The sequence below is a fragment of the Ursus americanus genome, chromosome 33 (genome assembly GCF_024610735.1).
Source record: "Ursus americanus isolate L20-20 chromosome 33, mUrsAme1.1.p, whole genome shotgun sequence".
NCBI classification, from domain to species: domain Eukaryota; kingdom Metazoa; phylum Chordata; class Mammalia; order Carnivora; family Ursidae; genus Ursus; species Ursus americanus.
The window spans coordinates 16614085-16632578 of NC_142159.1; the positions used below are offsets into that span (position 1 = coordinate 16614085).

General features: G+C 52.8%; 1 protein-coding gene across 5 annotated transcripts in view; it reads left to right on the plus strand.

The window, feature by feature from the left end:
- TMCO4 (transmembrane and coiled-coil domains 4) overlaps nucleotides 1–18494 on the plus strand; it is a 90955-nt gene that overhangs the window by 66157 nt on the left and 6304 nt on the right. For all 5 annotated transcript variants that reach the window (XM_045782646.2, XM_045782652.2, XM_045782650.2 and 2 more), the window contains 2 exons: nucleotides 11259–11376; nucleotides 17770–17887. In XM_045782646.2, coding sequence (XP_045638602.2) covers nucleotides 11259–11376; nucleotides 17770–17887 — 236 coding nt within the window. The remainder of the gene's footprint in view (nucleotides 1–11258; nucleotides 11377–17769; nucleotides 17888–18494) is intronic.

Below are 18494 nucleotides of genomic sequence, written 5' to 3' on the forward strand. Positions count from 1 at the left end.
GTGGTGGGAAAGGGCTCCTCCAAGCCCAGCGTGGGCTAGTTTCCAGCGAGTGCTGACTGGGAAGGGTCTATGGGCTGCCCTCATTGAGGGCTTGTGCGGAGCCTAACAGCTGCTCCTACTTCCCGAGAAATTCCCATGCCACCCAGTTATAGCCTTCCTGTATGCATTTATTAGGCACCGAAGATACAGAGAGGGGAAGGAACTGGTATTTATCCAGTCCCCACTGTAACAGGTGTTTCCAGACCTTGTCCCGTGGAACCTTCCCAGCAGCCCTACAAATTAGGGATTCTTGGGCCACATTCCAGATGAGGACACGGAGAGGTGCCCTCTGGTCCCGACTCCCCCAGCCAGGCAGCTCAGACCTCTGCTTACACTGCTTGGAGCAGAAGCGCTTCCTGTCCAAGCACGACTGCCCAAAGTGTGCTGCCATTTCAGTGACCTCATGTTTTTGCAGAGGAATATCAGGAGGAAATGGTCTGATCAAGAATTGCTTAGGGGAGCCTGGGCGGCTCAGTCGTTAAGCGTCTGCCTTCGGCTCAGGTCATGATCCCAGGGTCCTGGGATCGAGCCCCACATCAGGCTCCCTGCTCAGCGGGAAGTCTGCTTCTCCCTCTCCCACTCCCCCTGCTTGTGTTCCCTCTCTCACTGTCTCTCTGTCAAATAAATAAATAAAATCTTTAAAAAAAAAAAAAGAATTATAAGAAAATACAAAGAAAAATCGAATCCCGTCGGTGACGAGCCACCTTTTTTGAAAACGACCAAAATTCTACAAAAGCAGGGTTGTGTGGCACATTTCAAAAAATGAAGGGGAACTCAGGTGGGGTTGTTTTTGAGAATTCCACAGCATCCCAGAGGACACCGGGAAGCCCCTGCCGGGTGAGAGACCCATGTGGAGAAAGTCGTTGGCAGAGAGGTGGACAAGCAATCGCCAAGTTCATGATGTGTGCCCGGTGACCTGGGCTTAGGCCCAGAGGTCCATGGATGCATGCCCATGCTCACAGGGACATTCAAAGATGCTGGCTGCTGCTGGATCTTGGCCATTCCAGAGTCTGGGGCTCTGCTGTTTGGCGGGGCTGCTCATGCAGGGAGATGCAGAGTTTGTCCTACAGACTTCTTACCACCAGCAGGTCGATCCGTGCTCTCTGCCCTGACTGTCCTTCACCAGGGATCACTGCCCCGTCCGTTTCAAGTGGAATAAAGAGTTGTAAAGCAGCACTCCCCAAATTAAAGGAAATCATTCAGAGATGAGAAGCAAGGAGAAAGCAGAAAATGAGAGCTGTAAGCATGTTCCCTGGCTAGAGGGAGGGGGAAAGGAAATTGGGGGAATTCAGAGACACAGGACCATGCTTCACTTGGATTTAGGGTTCAAATGTATACCACCTGCAGGATCCAGGAATCCCCACGTCAAAAAATTGACACCAGACTACTCTGGAGAAAATAGGTCCTCAATCCAGACCACACAGATGGATCCCATATAAGACCAGGTTTAAAGATGAGCTCATAATCCAGACTTCTAAAACACATAAGTTAAAAACCACCCTGTGGGACAGTTACAGAAAAACAAGCATCAGGAATAGACCCTGAGTCATTGATAGAACGGTCTGGAAGGAGCCCCTCCCCCCAAAAAAATAAGTAGGTTTACAATTATTAAAGACCTAAATTAAAACATTATCAATAAGTTGAAAGTAGAAGACACCAGGGGGGAAAAACACAGGGAGATCTGAAAATAAATCAAATGAAACTTCTAGAAGTGAAAAAACAAAGTCATTGGAATGAAAACCTTAGTGGATGTGTTAAACGGCAGATTAGACAAAGGGAGAGAGAGAGATCATGAGTCGGAAGATTGATGTGAAGAAGTTACCCGAGATGCACCAGGGAAAGATAAGGAGCCAGGATATGGAGAGAAGTTCGGAGCTTAAAGGTTGCCTCATATGAGCTCTGAAAGAAGACAGTGGGAGAGAGGTTCAGTTTATTGACTGAGCATTTTCCAGAATTGATTCCTGAGATTCAAGGAGCATGAGCCTTGAGCAGGACACCTATTTTACCCCCCACGCCCACCATAGTGAGATTGTAGAACTGCCAAGATGAAGAGAAGATTTTAAAAGGTTGGGGACAAGGTCAGGTAGAAAAGATCACTTACAAAGGAAGCTCAACTAGACTGGTGAGACTTCTCAAAACAACAATAGAAGCCAGAGGAAAAAGAAAAAGAACAGTCGATCTAAAATTCTATATTTGGTGAAACTATCGTTCAAGATAAAGGACAAAATACAGCTGTTTTCAAACAGACCTTTGCTGCAATAACCAGTGAGGAGCTATTCAAAATGCAGTGGATGGGTCCCTGGCCAGCGGCCCCGTCGGTGGAGCGAGCGACTCTTGACCTCGGGGTTGTGAGTTCGAGCCCCACGTTAGTGTAGAGATGACTTAAAAAAAATCTTCAAAACAACAACAAAAACGAAAAGCAGTGACAATTACTGCGACAAGAGAGAGAACATCTAGCACAGTGCCCAGAACCCAGGACCGCGCTTTCTCTCTCGCAGCAGTATCTGTTCACCCACTTGGTTCGGCAAATGTTCCAGAGATTACCAAAACGGAAAGGTCACGTACCCTTGGCCTGGTGCACACATCAGGATATGAACCTTTTAGCAAAGTTTTTAACCTGCTAATGTGTCTCCCGAATCAGCCAAATTGGAAACGTTCGTCTTGGCTGGTCGTATGTGTCCTGTGTTTAATATACAATTTTGGAAGATCTCACGGTTGTCCATAAACATGGGTTTGGGTTCAAGGTTCTGTTGGATAGCCAAGGGGAAAGGGACGGGAGAGTAGGAGAGATAGTGTCGGATTAATCAAATGCCCTGATGCCACCTGCCGTGTGAGCCGGGACAAACTACTCCGTGTCTCTGAGGTACGCTTTTCCCGTCGTGGAGTGGGAGTAGTCCTGCTCAACTCCTGGGACCCTTATGAGGAGTAATGAAATAATATGCGTAGAAAGCACTTAGCCTCTCCCAAGGTGAGCTGTGAGGACAATAATGATAAACAAAGGAGGGGGATTATAAAATCAAATTCTAGAATTTTGTTTACCAAAACCAAAAAAAAACAAAAACAATAAAACCTTTGCAGCCAGATCTCTCTCTCCAGTTTCATTCCCAGCCCCTACGAAGTTGGACCAACATTACCACCCCTGATGTCTGCAAGAGAAACCCAAGCCAAGAGAGCTTGTGAATGCGCTCACACAGCTATGTTTCAGCCTCCTGGCCCTTGAATCCCTAAGCTGCCCCTTGGCTGAAAACTATTTCGGGCTGCAACTAGATGCCAGCTGACATGCAGAACAGACGGCCGTTCGGTCAGCTGGCCCTTTCATCTCCGTGATAGCGGACATCGCATTGGATGTGATTTATTTCCCTCACATGGAACTGCCCTCACCAGTTGCCTTGTCCTCAGACAGACCAGGCTTTTGTGCCCTGGATGAGGCGAGGAGAGGCCGGGCATGCAGATGAATTTCCAGGGTCCTGGGGTGCTGGTGTCAGCCTTACCGCTTTGCCCCGCCAAATCAAAGAGACGGGAATTGAAGGGGGGGATAAAGGCTTACTCATTTCCCAGATCCTTACAGTCTATCCAGACGGGCTCCCTGAGGCGCTTCTTTCCAGTGTGAACCTCATTCCTGGGGGGGCAGGGGACAGTCAGAGCCTCCCTTTCTCCAACTCCCTTCCTGCCCTGCCACCAGCCTCCCTCCCTGTCTGGCCACCTCTGGCCGTGTATTTAGTGTGTGTGTGTGTGTGTGTGTGTGTGTGTGTGTGTGTGTGTGTGTATCTTTGGAGTGGATTTTGTTTGTGTTAGATGCAGTTCATATCATTTCCTTCAAGGTTTGTTTTCTGGACCCGCAGTCAGGAGATAATTTCCTCTTTCGTTTCCCGCCTTATCGCTCCCCGCACACATGGCCCCCTGCCAGGAGGGAGAAAATGCTGCTTTTTTTGCTTCTCAAGTTTGAGATCCTTTGGTCTTTGCAAACCAGGGGAATCTCATTATCGACAACGTGATAGGCATGTGGGAGTGTGTGATGTCGCCTTTCCAGCCGTTTGATGAGATTTCTGTGAACTCCGGGGGGGGGGGTTGTTTGGAAACACCTGGAAAGCTCTGCACAGGGCTGCCTCACTTGAAGAAAGCCCATTGTATGGACAAGACACAATGACAAAGGGGAAGCTAGGAGGGGCCGTTCCCAGTGACAAAGGGTCCCCTCATTGTACAGGAAGATTCTCCACAGGGCTCTTTGGAAGAACCGACCCTACTTGGTATGTTGTAGGAATGTTTAGTTTCACAAAAACTTAAATTTGTATACGGTTTTCAAGACCAACACTATAGTGAAAACGGAAGTTTGCTGTCACACAGAAGCTGTCTGTTCTCGGCTCTTGATTTTTTTTTTTTACAAGAGGGAGAGAGGAGGGGGAGGGGCAGACGGAGGGAGAGAGAGAGAGAATCTCAAGCAGACTCCATGCCCAGCGCAGAGCCCAATGTGGGGCCTGATCTCATGACCCTGAGACCATGACCTGAGCCGAAATCAAGAGTCAGACACTTCACTGACTGAGCCCCCAGGTGGCCCCAGCTCTTGATTTTTTTTTTTTTTGAAAAGCTAAGACAATCTTCAGAGGGTCAAGTGGTAAAAGGGTCCCATCAAGCAAGCCATGGGAACTGTGGGAAGCCTGAGAAGCATGCTGGACAAGACATACACTGATTTATCAAGATTCCGGGAGCATACTTAATTCGACTGACCGCACGCTGAAAGATGGTTCGATGGTCAATTTTATGTTACGTGCATTTTATCACAATTTCAAGTTGTGTTTAAAGCGAAGTAAGTGAGGAGGTGTTGAACCCCCGTTGACAGCTCTTCAGCTGCTTCTCCGCAGTGACTGTGTTCTCATGCCACCATCTACCCAGCGTCACCGCTGTCCCCTCGGCAGAGCCACAGCAGCGCCCGCAGCCAGCGGCCGGCTACAGACAGCCCTGTCTCCATCAGCGGCCGGGCAGTCTGCAAAGAGACAAACACACGGCCTCACTCCGGCCCCGGGGAATCACTATTCTTCTGTTCTCTCCATCTGCCAGATGAGGCAGCTGAGAAGCCACATGACTGAATAACCGACCTCCGTTCAGACCGCGGCAATGCCGGGATTCGAACCCACGTTTTTCTCAGGCCACGGGCCAGGCCGCTTTCCCTGGACCCGTGATTCCCAGCCTTCCTGAGCACGTGGGCCCTTTCGAAGGGCAACCATCTTCACAGACCTACCCCTGACGGCAGTACTATTTTCAGGGTCTCCTGGTTGAGAAGACAGCGACCTTGACCGGGAATCCTGTGAGTCAGCACGGCATCCTCGTAGTCTGGAAATTATGACACCTGATGTGTGAGTCACTGGAGGCATTTGATTGGCCGACAGCAGTTGGTGTTTGTGCAGTTTCTTAGGCCCTCAGAGTCGCCCCAGATCTTTGCCCCCCACCCCTGGAGATCAGGTACCCCTGAGCTGCACCATGAATCGGCTAAAGGGGCTGGCGACCCTAAGTCTTCTTAGGTAGGCTAGACGCAAGGGAGTCAAGAAATACAGCTGACATCTGGTTGTTCTTGGGAGGGCTACTGTGGGCCTTTGGATCACGTCGTCTGAGGCGGGGGGAGGAGACGGGACCAGTGTTAGCTTCAGAAGGACCCTCACTCTTCTGCCCCTTGCAGACTGCGGTTGTGCTCAGTAGTGCCTGTTCCCCCGGAAGAGAGCTCTAGAAATGAGCAACTGGAGAGCTGAGAACAGTGGTTACTTTGCTTGCTTTCATTCATTCCACAAATAGCTGTCGAGCCCAGCATCTGGGCCAGGTGCTGTTGCAGGCACTGGGGATTCGCTAGAAAACATAAAAAAAAACAATCTCAGCCCCTGGGGAGCCCACATGCTAGTAGGAGACAGACTATAAATGAAGCTTTTAAAAAGCAAAACAGGAAGTCAGGTAGTCGTAAGGGCAATGGAGAAAAATCGAAGAAGGGAGGTGAGGCACGCGGTGGGGTGCCTTTGTCCTCCCTGGGAGGGTGGCAGTTAAGCCAAGAGGTGAGGGAGGGTGGAGGTGTGGAAATCAGAGGAGAGAGCGTTCAGAAAGAGGGAACAGCAAGGCCCCTGTGGCCGGAGCAGAGGGAGCAAGGAGAAAGCAGGGAAAGGTCACGTGGGCCTTTGAGGGCTGTCACAGTGGCTGACTCGTACTCCAGGGGACGTGGGATCCACGGAAGAGTTTTCAGCCCAGGAGTGAAAGGATTTGACTCTCCTGCAGCCTAATTTACATACCACAAAATCCCCCATTCTGAATGTACAATTCAGTGATATTTAGTCAATACCCAGAGTTGTGCGGCCATCACTGTGACCCAATTTCGGACCGTTCCCATCACCCCCCAAAGATGCCACGTGCCTACGACTTGCATTGGAAAGGGATCGCTTGGGCTCCTGTGTCAAGAATAAAAACAAGGGGGCGCCTGGGTGGCACAGCGGTTAAGCGTCTGCCTTCGGCTCAGGGCGTGATCCCGGCGTTATGGGATCGAGCCCCACATCAGGCTCCTCCGCTAGGAGCCTGCTTCTTCCTCTCCCACTCCCCCTGCTTGTGTTCCCTCTCTCGCTGGCTGTCTCTCTCTCTGTCAAATAAATAAATAAAATCTTTAAAAAAAAAAAAAAGAATAAAAACAAGAGGGGCGCCTGGGTAGCGCAGTCGTTAGGCGGCTGCTTTCGGCTCAGGGCGTGATCCTGGCGTTCCAGGATCGAGTCCCACATCGGGCTCCTCCGCTGGGAGCCTGCTTCTTCCTCTCCCACTCCCCTGCTGTGTTCCCTCTCTCGCTGGCTGTCTCTCTCTGTCAAAATAAATAAATAAAATCTTTAAAAAAAAAAAAAAGAATAAAAACAAGAGGTAGAAGCAAAGAGAGCATCGGAAAGAAATGTTTTTCACCACACGTGTGAACGACAGAAAAGACTAGAACTGGAGAGGTAAAGATGTGACTGGCAAAGCTTTTCTTTAACTCCTGGGGGCTCAGAGCCTCCTTTCCACCAAAGTTATAACAGGGTGGAGGGCCTCCAGCTTTAACAAAGCAGGATATTTTTTAAAGATTTATTTATTTGGGGGATACCTGGGTGGCTCAGTGGGTTAAGTGTCTGCCTTCGGCTCAGGTCATGATCCCAGGGTCCTGGGATGGAGCCCCGTGTAGGGCTCCTTGCTCAGCAGGGAGCCTGTTTCTCCCTCTGCCTGCCACTCCCCCTGCTTGTGCACACTCGCTCACTCACACTCTCTCTCTGATAAATAAATAAAAATTTTTAATAAAAAAATTAAGATTTTTAAATTTTTATTAAAGAGTGAGAGAGCAGGGGAGGGGGGCAGAAGGAGAGGAAGAGAGAATCCCAAGCAAACTCCACACACACAGAGCCCAATGAGGGGCTCGATCTCACAACCCTGAGATCATGACTTGAGCTGAAACCAAGAGTCAGTCGCTTAACTGACCGAGCCACCCAGGCGCCCCCACAAAGCAGGATATTAATAACACACAAAGGGTTGTTTTAAAAAGAGAAATCTGGGGGGCACCTGGGTAGCGCAGTCGTTAGAGCGTCTGCCTTCGGCTCAGGGCGTGATCCTGGCGTTCCGGGATCGAGTCCCACATCGGGCTCCTCTGCTGGGAGCCTGCTTCTTCCTCTCCCACTCCCCCTGCTGTGTTCCCTCTCTCCCTGGATGTCTCTCTCTGTCTAATAAATAAAAAAATAAATCTTTAAAAAGAGAAATCTGGGGCACCTGGTTGGCTCGGTCAGTTGAGCATCCGACACTTGACGGCTCAGGTCATGATCTCGAGGTTGTGAGATCGAGCCCCGCGTTGGGCTCCGTGCTTAACACAGAGTCTGCTTGGGACTCACTCTCCCCCTCTCCTTCTGTCCCTTCCCTCGCTCGCTCTCTGTCTACAAAATAAATAAACAGATCTTTAAAGTGAGAAATCCGAGCCTTAAAGGCCACGTCTCCTGACTTGAAGGTGACTGAACCCATGTTGGATCCCTGCTTCCCTTTCCATCAAAAGTCAGTTTGTAAAGCTATAGAACTATCTTCATACCTTAAAAATTCACGAGAAGAGGGGCGCCTGGATGGCTCCGTCGGTTAAGCATCTGACTCTTGATTTCAGCTCAGGTCACGATCTCAGGGCTATGAGATCGAGCCCTGAGTTGGGCTCTGCTTAAGATTCTCTCTCTCCCGGGGCACCTGGGTGGCTCAGTTGTTAAGCGTCTGCCTTCGGCTCAGGGCGTGATCCCGGAGTTCTGGGATCAAGCCCCACGTCAGGCTCTTCCCCTGGGAGCCTGCTTTTTCCTCTCCCACTCCCCCTGCTGTGTTCCCTCTCTCGCTGGCTGTCTCTCTCTCTCTCTCTCTCTGTTAAATAAATAAATAAAATCTTAAAAAAAAAAAGATTCTCTCTCTCCCTCTCCCTCTGCCCCTCCCCTGCCCCCACAGATGCACACATTCTCTCTCTCTCTAAAAAAAAAAAAAATTCGCAAGAAGAAAAGTTGATGGTAACAATAGGAGTAAAGCCAACCATGTCTCAGCAAACATTCATTGTCCCTGCAGCAAAAAGGCAGTGAGGACAGTGTTTGATAGTAAAGCAAGACCTGAGCAAGGATTTTCTCTATTTTACCCGGAAGAGTGAAATCTTCTGGTATTGTGAGGTTTGGGACCAAACAGTGAAATTTGATCTTTGTTCCTTTCCAACATCTATGACAGCAGCCGGCGTCCTCTTTCTCCTGACCCCAGATTTCCCTCCTGGACCATCCCATTCCCAGGAACGGGCAGGTGGTGATGACCGACCATAGAGGAGCCTGCCTTGGGTGGGTCTAAAGTCATTCTCGCTGACTTCCCTCAGCTAACGCCTGTGCATTACCAAGAGCCTGCCACGTGGCTTGCCTCCGGGTTTGCAACCTCGCAGAGGGCAAACCCTCTTTAAGACACGTGTCTGAGTGTGGCAAACGGCTTGAGGAAGGGCCGGCCAGGCATCATTATGGGTTAATGTGTTTCCAGCTCACTGCCCACCCTGACTTGATTTGGCTGCGTTCTGGACCATTTTGTGAGGTTCAACTACTGCTCTCAGTTCAATGTCACAGGCAACTACCTTTCTGGCATTTCCTAACATCTTTTTTGTAGACACTTCCAGGATCCTGGCAGTGGCTCGGGGTAACCCATCAGGAATGCTGCATTGCCACTGCTGGCCACAAGGGGTCCCTGCCCTCCGGAGAAGGCGAGATCATGTGGGGCGGAGCAGGGGCCTTGAGCCGCCAGCCCCCAGAGAGAGCTGCTGAGCTCCCATCACTGGCCCTGGGTCAGCAACCTTTTGGGACTCTGCGAGCAATGGTGACCCACATGTGATCACGGTGCTTCATGTTGTTAGGGCAAACAGCAGAGAGCATGATCCCAAGGACCCCGCCCCACCCCGTCCAAGCAGTCTGTGTTCTGGTCTCCACTTTATTCTCCCTACCTGTGTGATCTTGGACATGTCCCATCCCCTCTGAGACCCAGTTTCCTCACCTGCCAATAGCAGGGGTTAGGATAAAGTCCCATTCTCTGCAGCCTGGCCAGCCACAGAAGCACGTGAAATAGCCCTTCTCTCGAGGGGCCCCTGGGTCATCCTTGCTGTTCAGCACACACACGGCCAGCCTCCTGAAGTTTTAAATCCTTCTGCCAGGTTATCGTCTCCCTGGAAGCAAAAGGAGTGAAGTCCGAATTCTGTGCCATGGCATCTTTCAGCATCAAGACAGGGGAGCCCTGAGAACGCGTGATACTATGGGGGTTCTCAGACACCTGTTAGCCCGGAACCCTTTATCCAGAGCAGCGCTGAGCTGGAATCCCAGACAGAGAACAGTTGGAAGCACTCTGCTTAGAAACTGGGACCCAGAGAGAGGAAGCCACCAGGGGGCTTCGCGGGAGGCAGAGCAGAGCGGTCCCTCTTGGGCGCGTTCCCCAGGAGTGACACTGAGCATGCAGCTTCCCGGGACATGCAGACACCCAGAATCATAAGAAAGAGCCATCTTTGAGGAGGCGGGGGAGCAGGGCAGCGGGGAGGCCACCCTCGCTTCCCCTGCGCATCGCCTATGCTGGGCTCTTCCCACGCCGTGACTCAGCTCTCCTAAAAGACCCTCAAGGCCAGTGTCGTCGCCCACTTGTGGACTCAGAGAAGTTCAGTGATCCGGCCCAAGTCCCATACTCAGAAGTCATTTGAAGCCAGGGCTTTACAAAGGTTTTGCAAAGTACACGTACCAGCTCCCCTGGGAGATGGCACTTGACTTCCCCTTCATTCATTCATTCACATCTTCACTGGGCATCAGCCACAGGCCAGGCGCTGTTCTAGCCCCGGCCGTATGGCTGGGACGGAGGCAGCCAGGGCCCGGCCCTCACTGCACCTAGACCGACAGAAACAAGCAGTACATGACAAGAGGAAAACCACAGCAGAGGAGGGAACAGAGAGTGATTGGGGGGGGGGCGTGCACCCCTCTCACCAATCACGAGCGGCGTGTCTCAGGGTGTGCCCGGTGCCCGTCTGCGAACTGTTGCATGGTAGTCTGCCCCGAGGGGAAGAAAGGCTGCTGGCCTCTCTCTGTGTTTACAGGACAAACCGTCCATGGGCCCGCCCTGGTCTGTTGAACCGCACTTTGAATAACCCTGCCCAAAATATATCCGAGCCATCAGTACAGCCGATGGAGGTACCCCCGGCCCCAGGGCCCATCGGCCCCCACCTTCCCTTCCCTCCCGCCTTCCTGCCGTGCCGCCAGGCCCCGAGGAACTGCTGCCAAGGAGGGCTGGGCCTCTCCCTCCCGGTGTGCACGATGATCCGGGCCCACTGGTCCCTTCTAAAGATGTCCCCCCCCCAAGTTCATGGCTGGTTGGGAGCTTCACGGATGCTGAGAATAGATCTGGGTCCGAACTCAGGCTGCGTCACTGCCGAGCCACGTGATCTTGAGAATGCCTGTGATTTTCCTTACCTCTAAAATAGGGGTAGTGGTGCTTTGCAGGAAGAGCTCAGTCCCCTGGCCTGTGACTCTGTGTGCGAGGGCCCCGCTACTGCGCGTGCACGTCTGTGTGTGAACGTGTGTGGGTGTGAGCAGGCGTGCTTGCACGTGTGTGTGTGGGTGGGTGGGTGGGTGTGACATCTGCCTCCTCCCCCACTGTTGGGGCATCCATTCCAGGACCCACTGTAGCCAGGGACACTGACCACCTTTTCTGGGGTCTCTCCCCAGATTGCCAAGGGATCATCGAGGACGTCGTCCTGCTGGGTGCGCCCGTGGAAGGAGAAGCCAAGCACTGGGAACCTTTCCGGAAGGTGGTGTCTGGGAGGATCATTAATGGCTACTGCAGGTCTGTCCCAGTCTTGCGCCGGGGGTGACAGTAGTGCGCCCGAGCCCTGTGCTGGGGACGCGGACGTTCAAGGCCTGGCCCCTGTCCTAGAGGATCCCAGGGACCAGTGGGATTCTGGCCTGTTTGGAGCAAGGTGTTCTGGCCTGGGAGGCCTCTGTCCCCATAGGATGAAGGAAGAGGGGCTCCCTGTGTCAGGTGTGAGGCCAGCTTACAGGGTGACAGGCGAGACCAGGCTGGCCACCATGATCGGGGGGGGGGGGGAGGGGATGTGGGAGAGTGGGATGGACTGAAAAACAAAGCTTGGGCCCCAGCGGGAGGTCTGCGAATGCCGGCTGAGGAGCTCCTGTGGGCGCCGTTTGGCAGCGCGGGAAGGGGTGGGCGAGTGTGTGGGCCGAGCTCTCAGCGCCGTTTCAGGCGGGGTGACGGAACAGTCAGCCGACAACGGAGGAGTCAGGACCCACACTGTGAGACACCCCTCGGCAAGATGCGGCGAGCCTGTGAAGGCTGGCGACTGTGAGGCTGGAAAGGAGGCACCCCTTGTTTGGGCTCGGAGAAGGGGGACTCAGGAGCTTTGGCCAAGGCCATCTGGGGGCTTTGGGGAAGAAAAGATGAAGCCCAGCCCTGAGACCGCAGGAGGGCAGCCTGAGAAGGTGCTCGGGCCCATCAGGCTCCAGAGGAGGCAAAGGAAGGGGCGGGGGCGGCGGTGTTGAGCAGCGGTCAGTTAGAACCGCATAGACCTGGGTCTGAATTCTGAAGCGCGGTCAGCCTCCCGGATTTTAGATAAGGGATCCGCATTTTATGGTGGCAACCCGAAGCACGGTATGGACGAGAAGGTGACATTCGAAGCCCAGATCCGAAGAGCAGGCTTGGAGTTTAGAAAACGGGAAGGTTGGCGGGCTCGTTGTGGGCTCCATGAACACAACTTAAAATATGACAATTTAGAAAACGAGGAGGTGGGACTCGGGGAAGCGGTTGATCCACGGGGTCACGAACATGACGTTTCCACCCACCGGCTGCAAACGCAGCACTAGAGCTCAGAGAAGTCAGAGCTGGAGTGAGGGCCAGTGGGGTCCCCAGCTTCTGCTGAAGCCAGGGGACAGGGGAGATCATTGCAAAGGCAAAGCACAGGGAAAGAGCAAAGTGCTGGATTCCCAAGCCTGAAGAGTATGTTTCAGGTTTGCGGGGAGGAAGAGGCTCCCAGCTGAGGTTGGGGAATGCAGCTACGAGACCGTAGCTGGGCACGAGAATGCAAAGAGGGGCACGATGAAAAAGAGTTGCGTCTAGTCGAAAGGACACACACGGAAATAGACAATTATTAAAAAGTCAAAGCTGAGGGGCGCCTGGGTGGCACAGTGGTTGGGCGTCTGCCTTCGGCTCAGGGTGTGATCCCGGCATTATGGGATCGAGCCCCACATCAGGCTCCTCCACTGTGAGCCTGCTTCTTCCTCTCCCACTCCCCCTGCTTGTGTTCCCTCTCTCGCTGGCTGTCTCTATCTGTTGAATAAATAAATAAAATCTTTAAAAAAAAAAAAGTCAAAGCTGAAAACACAACAACGCCACAATGTGAGGGGAAGGATATCAGGAGTATTAGACTCTTACCGCCTGCTCCCCTGTCTTTGTGATCATGATCTCCTTTAATCCTCCCCCAAACCCTGTGGTGGTAGCACTTTAATCCCCGTTTACAAAAGAGAAAACGAAGGCCAGTGAAATTTAATTTTGATCTAAGCCCAACCATCCTAAGTAGGACCCAAACTAAATGGAACAGATTTGGAAAGTCCTTCTCATTTGATGATTTAGCCCACAGCAACAGCTGTATCGTTCAGAGCTAAAGATAAAGATGATTTTTAGCCACAGACAGAGGACATTAGCCAGGACACAGGAGTTCTGACCCTCAGTCTGGCTCTCTCACTTATACTCTAAGCTGAGTTTTTAGAATTAGGATATGGTAGGAAGAACAAAGAAACAAAAGAGCCATAATATATAAAAAGCTCGTGCAAATCAATAAAAAAATCTAAGAAAATATTCAAAGGATATCTACACATGAACTCACAGAATAAACAGTCAGTAATTGTTTTAAAGATTTATTTATTTATTTGAGAGAGAGAGCATGGGGCGAGACAGAGGGAGAGAGAGAGAGAGAGAGAATCTCAAGCAGACTCCCCACTGAGCTTGGAGGCTAATGCAGGCTCGATCTCATGACCCCAAGATCACTATCTGAGCCAAAATCAAGAGCCAGACACTTAATCAGCTGAAACTTGAATAACATGCAGTGTTGGTAAAGATGTGGAGAAATGGGCAGGGCCGTCCACTGCTGGTGACAGTTGAATTTAGTAAATACTTTTTGGAGAACAAGTGGACACATCCACCCAAATTTTTAATGTGCCAGTTTTCTGATCGCACACATTCTGACTTCTGTGATCCTGCTGGACTAAGACACACATGCCCAGAAATGGATGTACAAAGAGAAACATGGAAGCTTTGATGTCAAATGGTCCTCAGTCGGGGCACCTGGGTGGCTTGGTCAGTTAAGCATCTGACTCTTGATTTCGGCTCAGGTCAGGATCTCAGGGTCGTGAGGTCAAGCCCCGGGTCGGGCTCTGAGCTCAGTGGGGAGTCTGCTTGAGGATTCTCTCTCTCCCTCTGCCTCTGCCCCTCTCCATCCCCCCACAAAGCCCTGCTCATGCTCTTAATCTTTCTCTTAAAAAAAAAAAGGAAAAAAGGAAAAAAACACCGTCCTCAGTTAAAATCTTGGCTCTGCCGGTTACTTACTGAATAATAGTCCGTCCTGCAGAGGGGTTCTGGGGGATTAAACGACCTTATTTCGGAAAAGGGCGGGCACTTCGTAGGTGCCCAATAATCTATAGCCGTTATAATAACTGGGCCCGGTCACATAGCACATGATTTTTTTGGTGCTTTTCATAAACAGCAAAGGGAAAGAATTAAAATTGCATGGGTGCAATATGAAAACAGCAAAAACTTATTAAACCCATCTGTTCTGCTGCAAACCTGAGGCTAATAAGCTTGGTTTTCAATTATTTTGTGAGATCCCGAGCCGTCTCTCTAGAGAGAGAAAGGAGGAGGAGGAGGAAAGCAGGGAGAGTAGGGGGAAGGAACACAGACCAACAGTGATTGTAGTTTCTTGGTCAAACTAAGCACCAACCAGGATTTCATATTCTGGGCCCCGAAGGTGTTTTACATGCTTCGAACCTCCTTAAACGTGGGGGGTGGAGGGTGGGGGTGGGGGGGAGCTTCATGCCAAAACTACCAAAAAATAGACATATATAAATGTATAATATACATTAATAAAGCTCTTTCCAAACACGTCCACTTACTTGGGCTTTCGTGAACCCCCTGGAAGCTAGTGGGACAAGTGGTACTGCTCCCCGTTGTACCCAGAGAGGGTCAGGGGCCTCGCCAAGGTCACACAGCACAGCCAGGATGTGAACTGAGGCCGGCCCGTCTCCCTCCGTGGTGAGAGGGTGTCATTCAGAGCCTCTTGGGGCACGCCCGTGGTCTCTGCTCCAAATACCCTGTGGGGAGGGGACGACAGTAAAAGGAGCAGGAAGGACCCCTGCCTGCACGTGATCTCCAGGCCTGTGAGTAACCACGGCAGCCAAGAGCTTACTTGCGATTGGAGGGCCACGGAAGCCTGGCTTGCTGGGCCCCCACCAGGGAGCGCTGATCCAACTCAGGATACGGGACTAAGGCACAGGCTTGCCATCAATAAGCTCTCTGCCTAGAGGGGCACCTGGGTGGCTCAGACGGTTAAGCGTCTGCCTTCAGCTCAGGTCATGATCCCAGAGTCCTGGGATCCAGTCCCACATCAGGCTCCCTATTCAGTGGGGAGTCTGCTTCTCCTGCTCCCCCTGCTTGTGCTCTCTCTGTCAAATAAATGGATAAAATCTTTTTTTAAAAAAGCTCTCTGCCTAAGAAAGGAAAAAGACTCAAGAATGGACACACGGAGGACATGGGACTCATGTCCCCAAAAGAGCATGTATTCCAGGCACACAAGGGGCAGATTATTAATCATATCAGGTGGAGAGGCTCAGGGGCACTCCCTGGGGGAGGTGATGTCCAAGCTGAATTTTGAGGGGACAGATAAGAGCCCATCAGACACGGGAAGACTGGGCCAGACAAGCGGGCCCAGAGCCGGAAGCATAATCCGACCAGATGCTTCCTGAATATTCACGTGCGTGAGCACCATGTCCGTGATGTGCCATCTCGGTGCACGCTCCTGCCCACGCTGGGCGGTAAGAGGCAGTGAGGAGAAGCCCAGAGGGGCCAAGCAACTCACCCCAGCGCACACAGCTAGTAACTGACAAGGCAGCACTTGGGCCTGGCTCTGTGTGGTCCCGTGTGTGGGATCATGGCCCACCCGGGGCAAGAGAGACAGATGCCAGATGGAGAAGGGTCTCGAATGCCGGGAAGACCCTGTGGTTTACTCAGCACAGTTTAGAGGATATGGAACCTTCTAACATATGTTCCTGTTCTGTCCGTACATGCACACAAGGAAGTGCAATTAACTTTTTTTTTCTCAGCAGACACATTGCAGGCCAGAAGCAATTAGCATTTTAAGTAGAGCGTTGTCATAATGGAGACAGAAACAATGTGGAAGGGGCGACGCTGACTTTGCTCATTTATAACTGTCTCTATCAGAAATGTTTACGGACCACCCTCATAGCCAGTGTCTGATGCACGTAAGTCACGGTTAGTGCAGTACAACGACTCGAGTGAGTCTTTCTTCTCCACTTAGCCGTCCGTTCTTAGAGACCGTGCTTCTTGGGCCCTCAATATTAAGATAATCGCTGGGACTTGCAAGCATTGCTCTCTGGAGAGAGTAAAGGAATTTTCTAGAAGGGAAAGCCTACAGGCAGTGGGGAGGCATGGTCAGCTTCTAAGAGAGAAGGACCGTGGTCAGATGGGCGTTTCAGGAAAGCCATGGTGGCATGTGGGAGGTGAGGCCAGGAGCAGGGAGAGCGGGAGGAGGCCGCTGCATTGGTCCCTGGAGGCTGGATTGCCTGATCTCAGGGCTGCGGCCAAAGGGACCGGTGTGGGTGCAGGTAATAAGAATCAGCAGGACTCTGGTGGGTTGGCCGTTGGGGAAAAGGGGGCCTGACATTGCCCCACTGGTTTCTGCCTGGGGGACAGGGCGGATGACCGTGGAGAGGGAGTCAGGGCTGGTGAGCTCTGTGTGGGACACAACCAGAGGGCCTGTAGAGGGCCCCTCAGCTCTGCGCCCCAGTCCTTCCAGGGGCTTCTGGGGTGATAAACACCAGAGCTCCCTTGTGGTCAAAGCCCAGCTGCAAGGGGGTCTGGAGAGCACCCCCACACCCCGGGCCCCAGACAGCAGTCAGGGAGACAGGGCAGGGACCCCGACTCTGAGCCCCTTCCTGGCTCACGCGGCACTGTGAGAGGGGCCCTTCTTCCACACGGGCACGCAAACATCGTCTCACGTTGCCATGCACACCAGAGTCAGAATCTGTCTCAATAAAAGACAACCAGATGTGCAAAGCTGGATGCCAGTCCTGGCCACAGAGGGGAGACGAGGCGTGTCCGCTCGTGCAGACCTGCTGAGCGGTAAAGCCATGTGCACCCCTCTTGGCTGGCCCAGCTTCAACCGGACAAAGTCAAGTGTTCAAGGAGGAGGGCTATCTCGTGGGCCCCTCAGACCGTGTCCTCCATGGACAATGCTCACGGTACCTGAAAAAAGTTAGCATGCAGTCCAAGGTTATTTTCTCTCGATACTGTAGGGGTGTGGCTGGCTAGGGATGAGGGTGCCGGGAGTGGGTTTCACTGCACCTGTGCAAGTGGAGGAGTGTTCCCAGCACGTGACCTGCCTGGGCAGCGAGCCTCGCCGCCTCTGAGATGCCTGAGGACAGGGAGGCCTGGAGGCTGGTCTGGACCTGACTCAGATCGCGAGCAGGGCCCCCCAGCTCACAGGAACCCAGGCCCCTGAGTTCCATCCCCCAGAGCACGGAAGCCCCCAGTCCCCACGGTCCCCTCACCCCAGGAGGACCCCTACTGCCTTTCTCTTCCCATGGAGCCCCAGAGCAGCCACCCCCCTCCCCATCCTGGGAGCCGGAAACCCCTCCAAAGCCACATGCTGACTTGTGAGATGTAATCCAGGGTCCCCATGCATGCATCCAACAGGCACTCATCTGTTGCATGCCTGGCACTGTTCTCAGTTCTGGGGACCCAGCGGGGGACAAAACGGACAGCCTTCTGGAGCTGCCGTGGCCCGGGCAGCATCCCCAGAGAAGCAGCCGCTGCTCCACCGTCCTGCTCCACGGAGCGGCCGGGGCCCTGGCTGCCCACAGGTGCACGGGTCCGGCCAGGCTTCCCGGGGCCAGGGGCGGCTCCCGAGGCTGACATCGCCCTCTTGTCTGCCCGCAGGGGGGACTGGCTGCTGAGCTTCGTGTACCGCACATCCTCCGTGCAGCTCCGCGTGGCCGGCCTGCAGCCCGTGCTGTTGCAGGACAGGAGGGTGGAGAACGTGGACCTGTCATCTGTCGTGAGTATCGCCTGTCCCGCTGAGGGCTCTGCATTTGCCCGCAGGGGTGCTTCATGACTCCAGCCCAGCCACCCCCCCACCCCCACCCCAGGGACACTGGCCTGTTTCACCCCGGAGGAGGGAGGTCATGAGAATTTACTTGGGGGGGAGTGTAACTAATTGCTGTTGGGGCACCGTCTCTGTGCTGGCGCTCTGTCACCACGTCCTTCACACACATTTATCTCTAATCCTCACCCAGCCCCGGGGGCAGCCGTGATTACACCCATTTCTCAGACTAGGAAATTGAGGCTTAGGAAAGTTCCTGTCACACAACTGCCCATCAGCAGCCCCGATGTGCACCCTACATTAGTGCCTTCCCTCGTGCCCTGCCCGTTACTCGTCAGGACGGTCCGGTTCCCGCGGAAGTACCAAGAGCCCCCAGAGAATGCAGGTGGAGGGATTGGGGCCGGACCCTGACGGCCAGGCTGTGACACTGTGGAATGCAGAGCAGGGAAGGTGTTCCAAAAACCCCCACCTTGGAATCACCTGGGGGTTTATTTAAAATGCAAGACACTGCCCCCCCAGGGACCCTGGGGACAAAATAATAATATAAATAAATAAATAAATA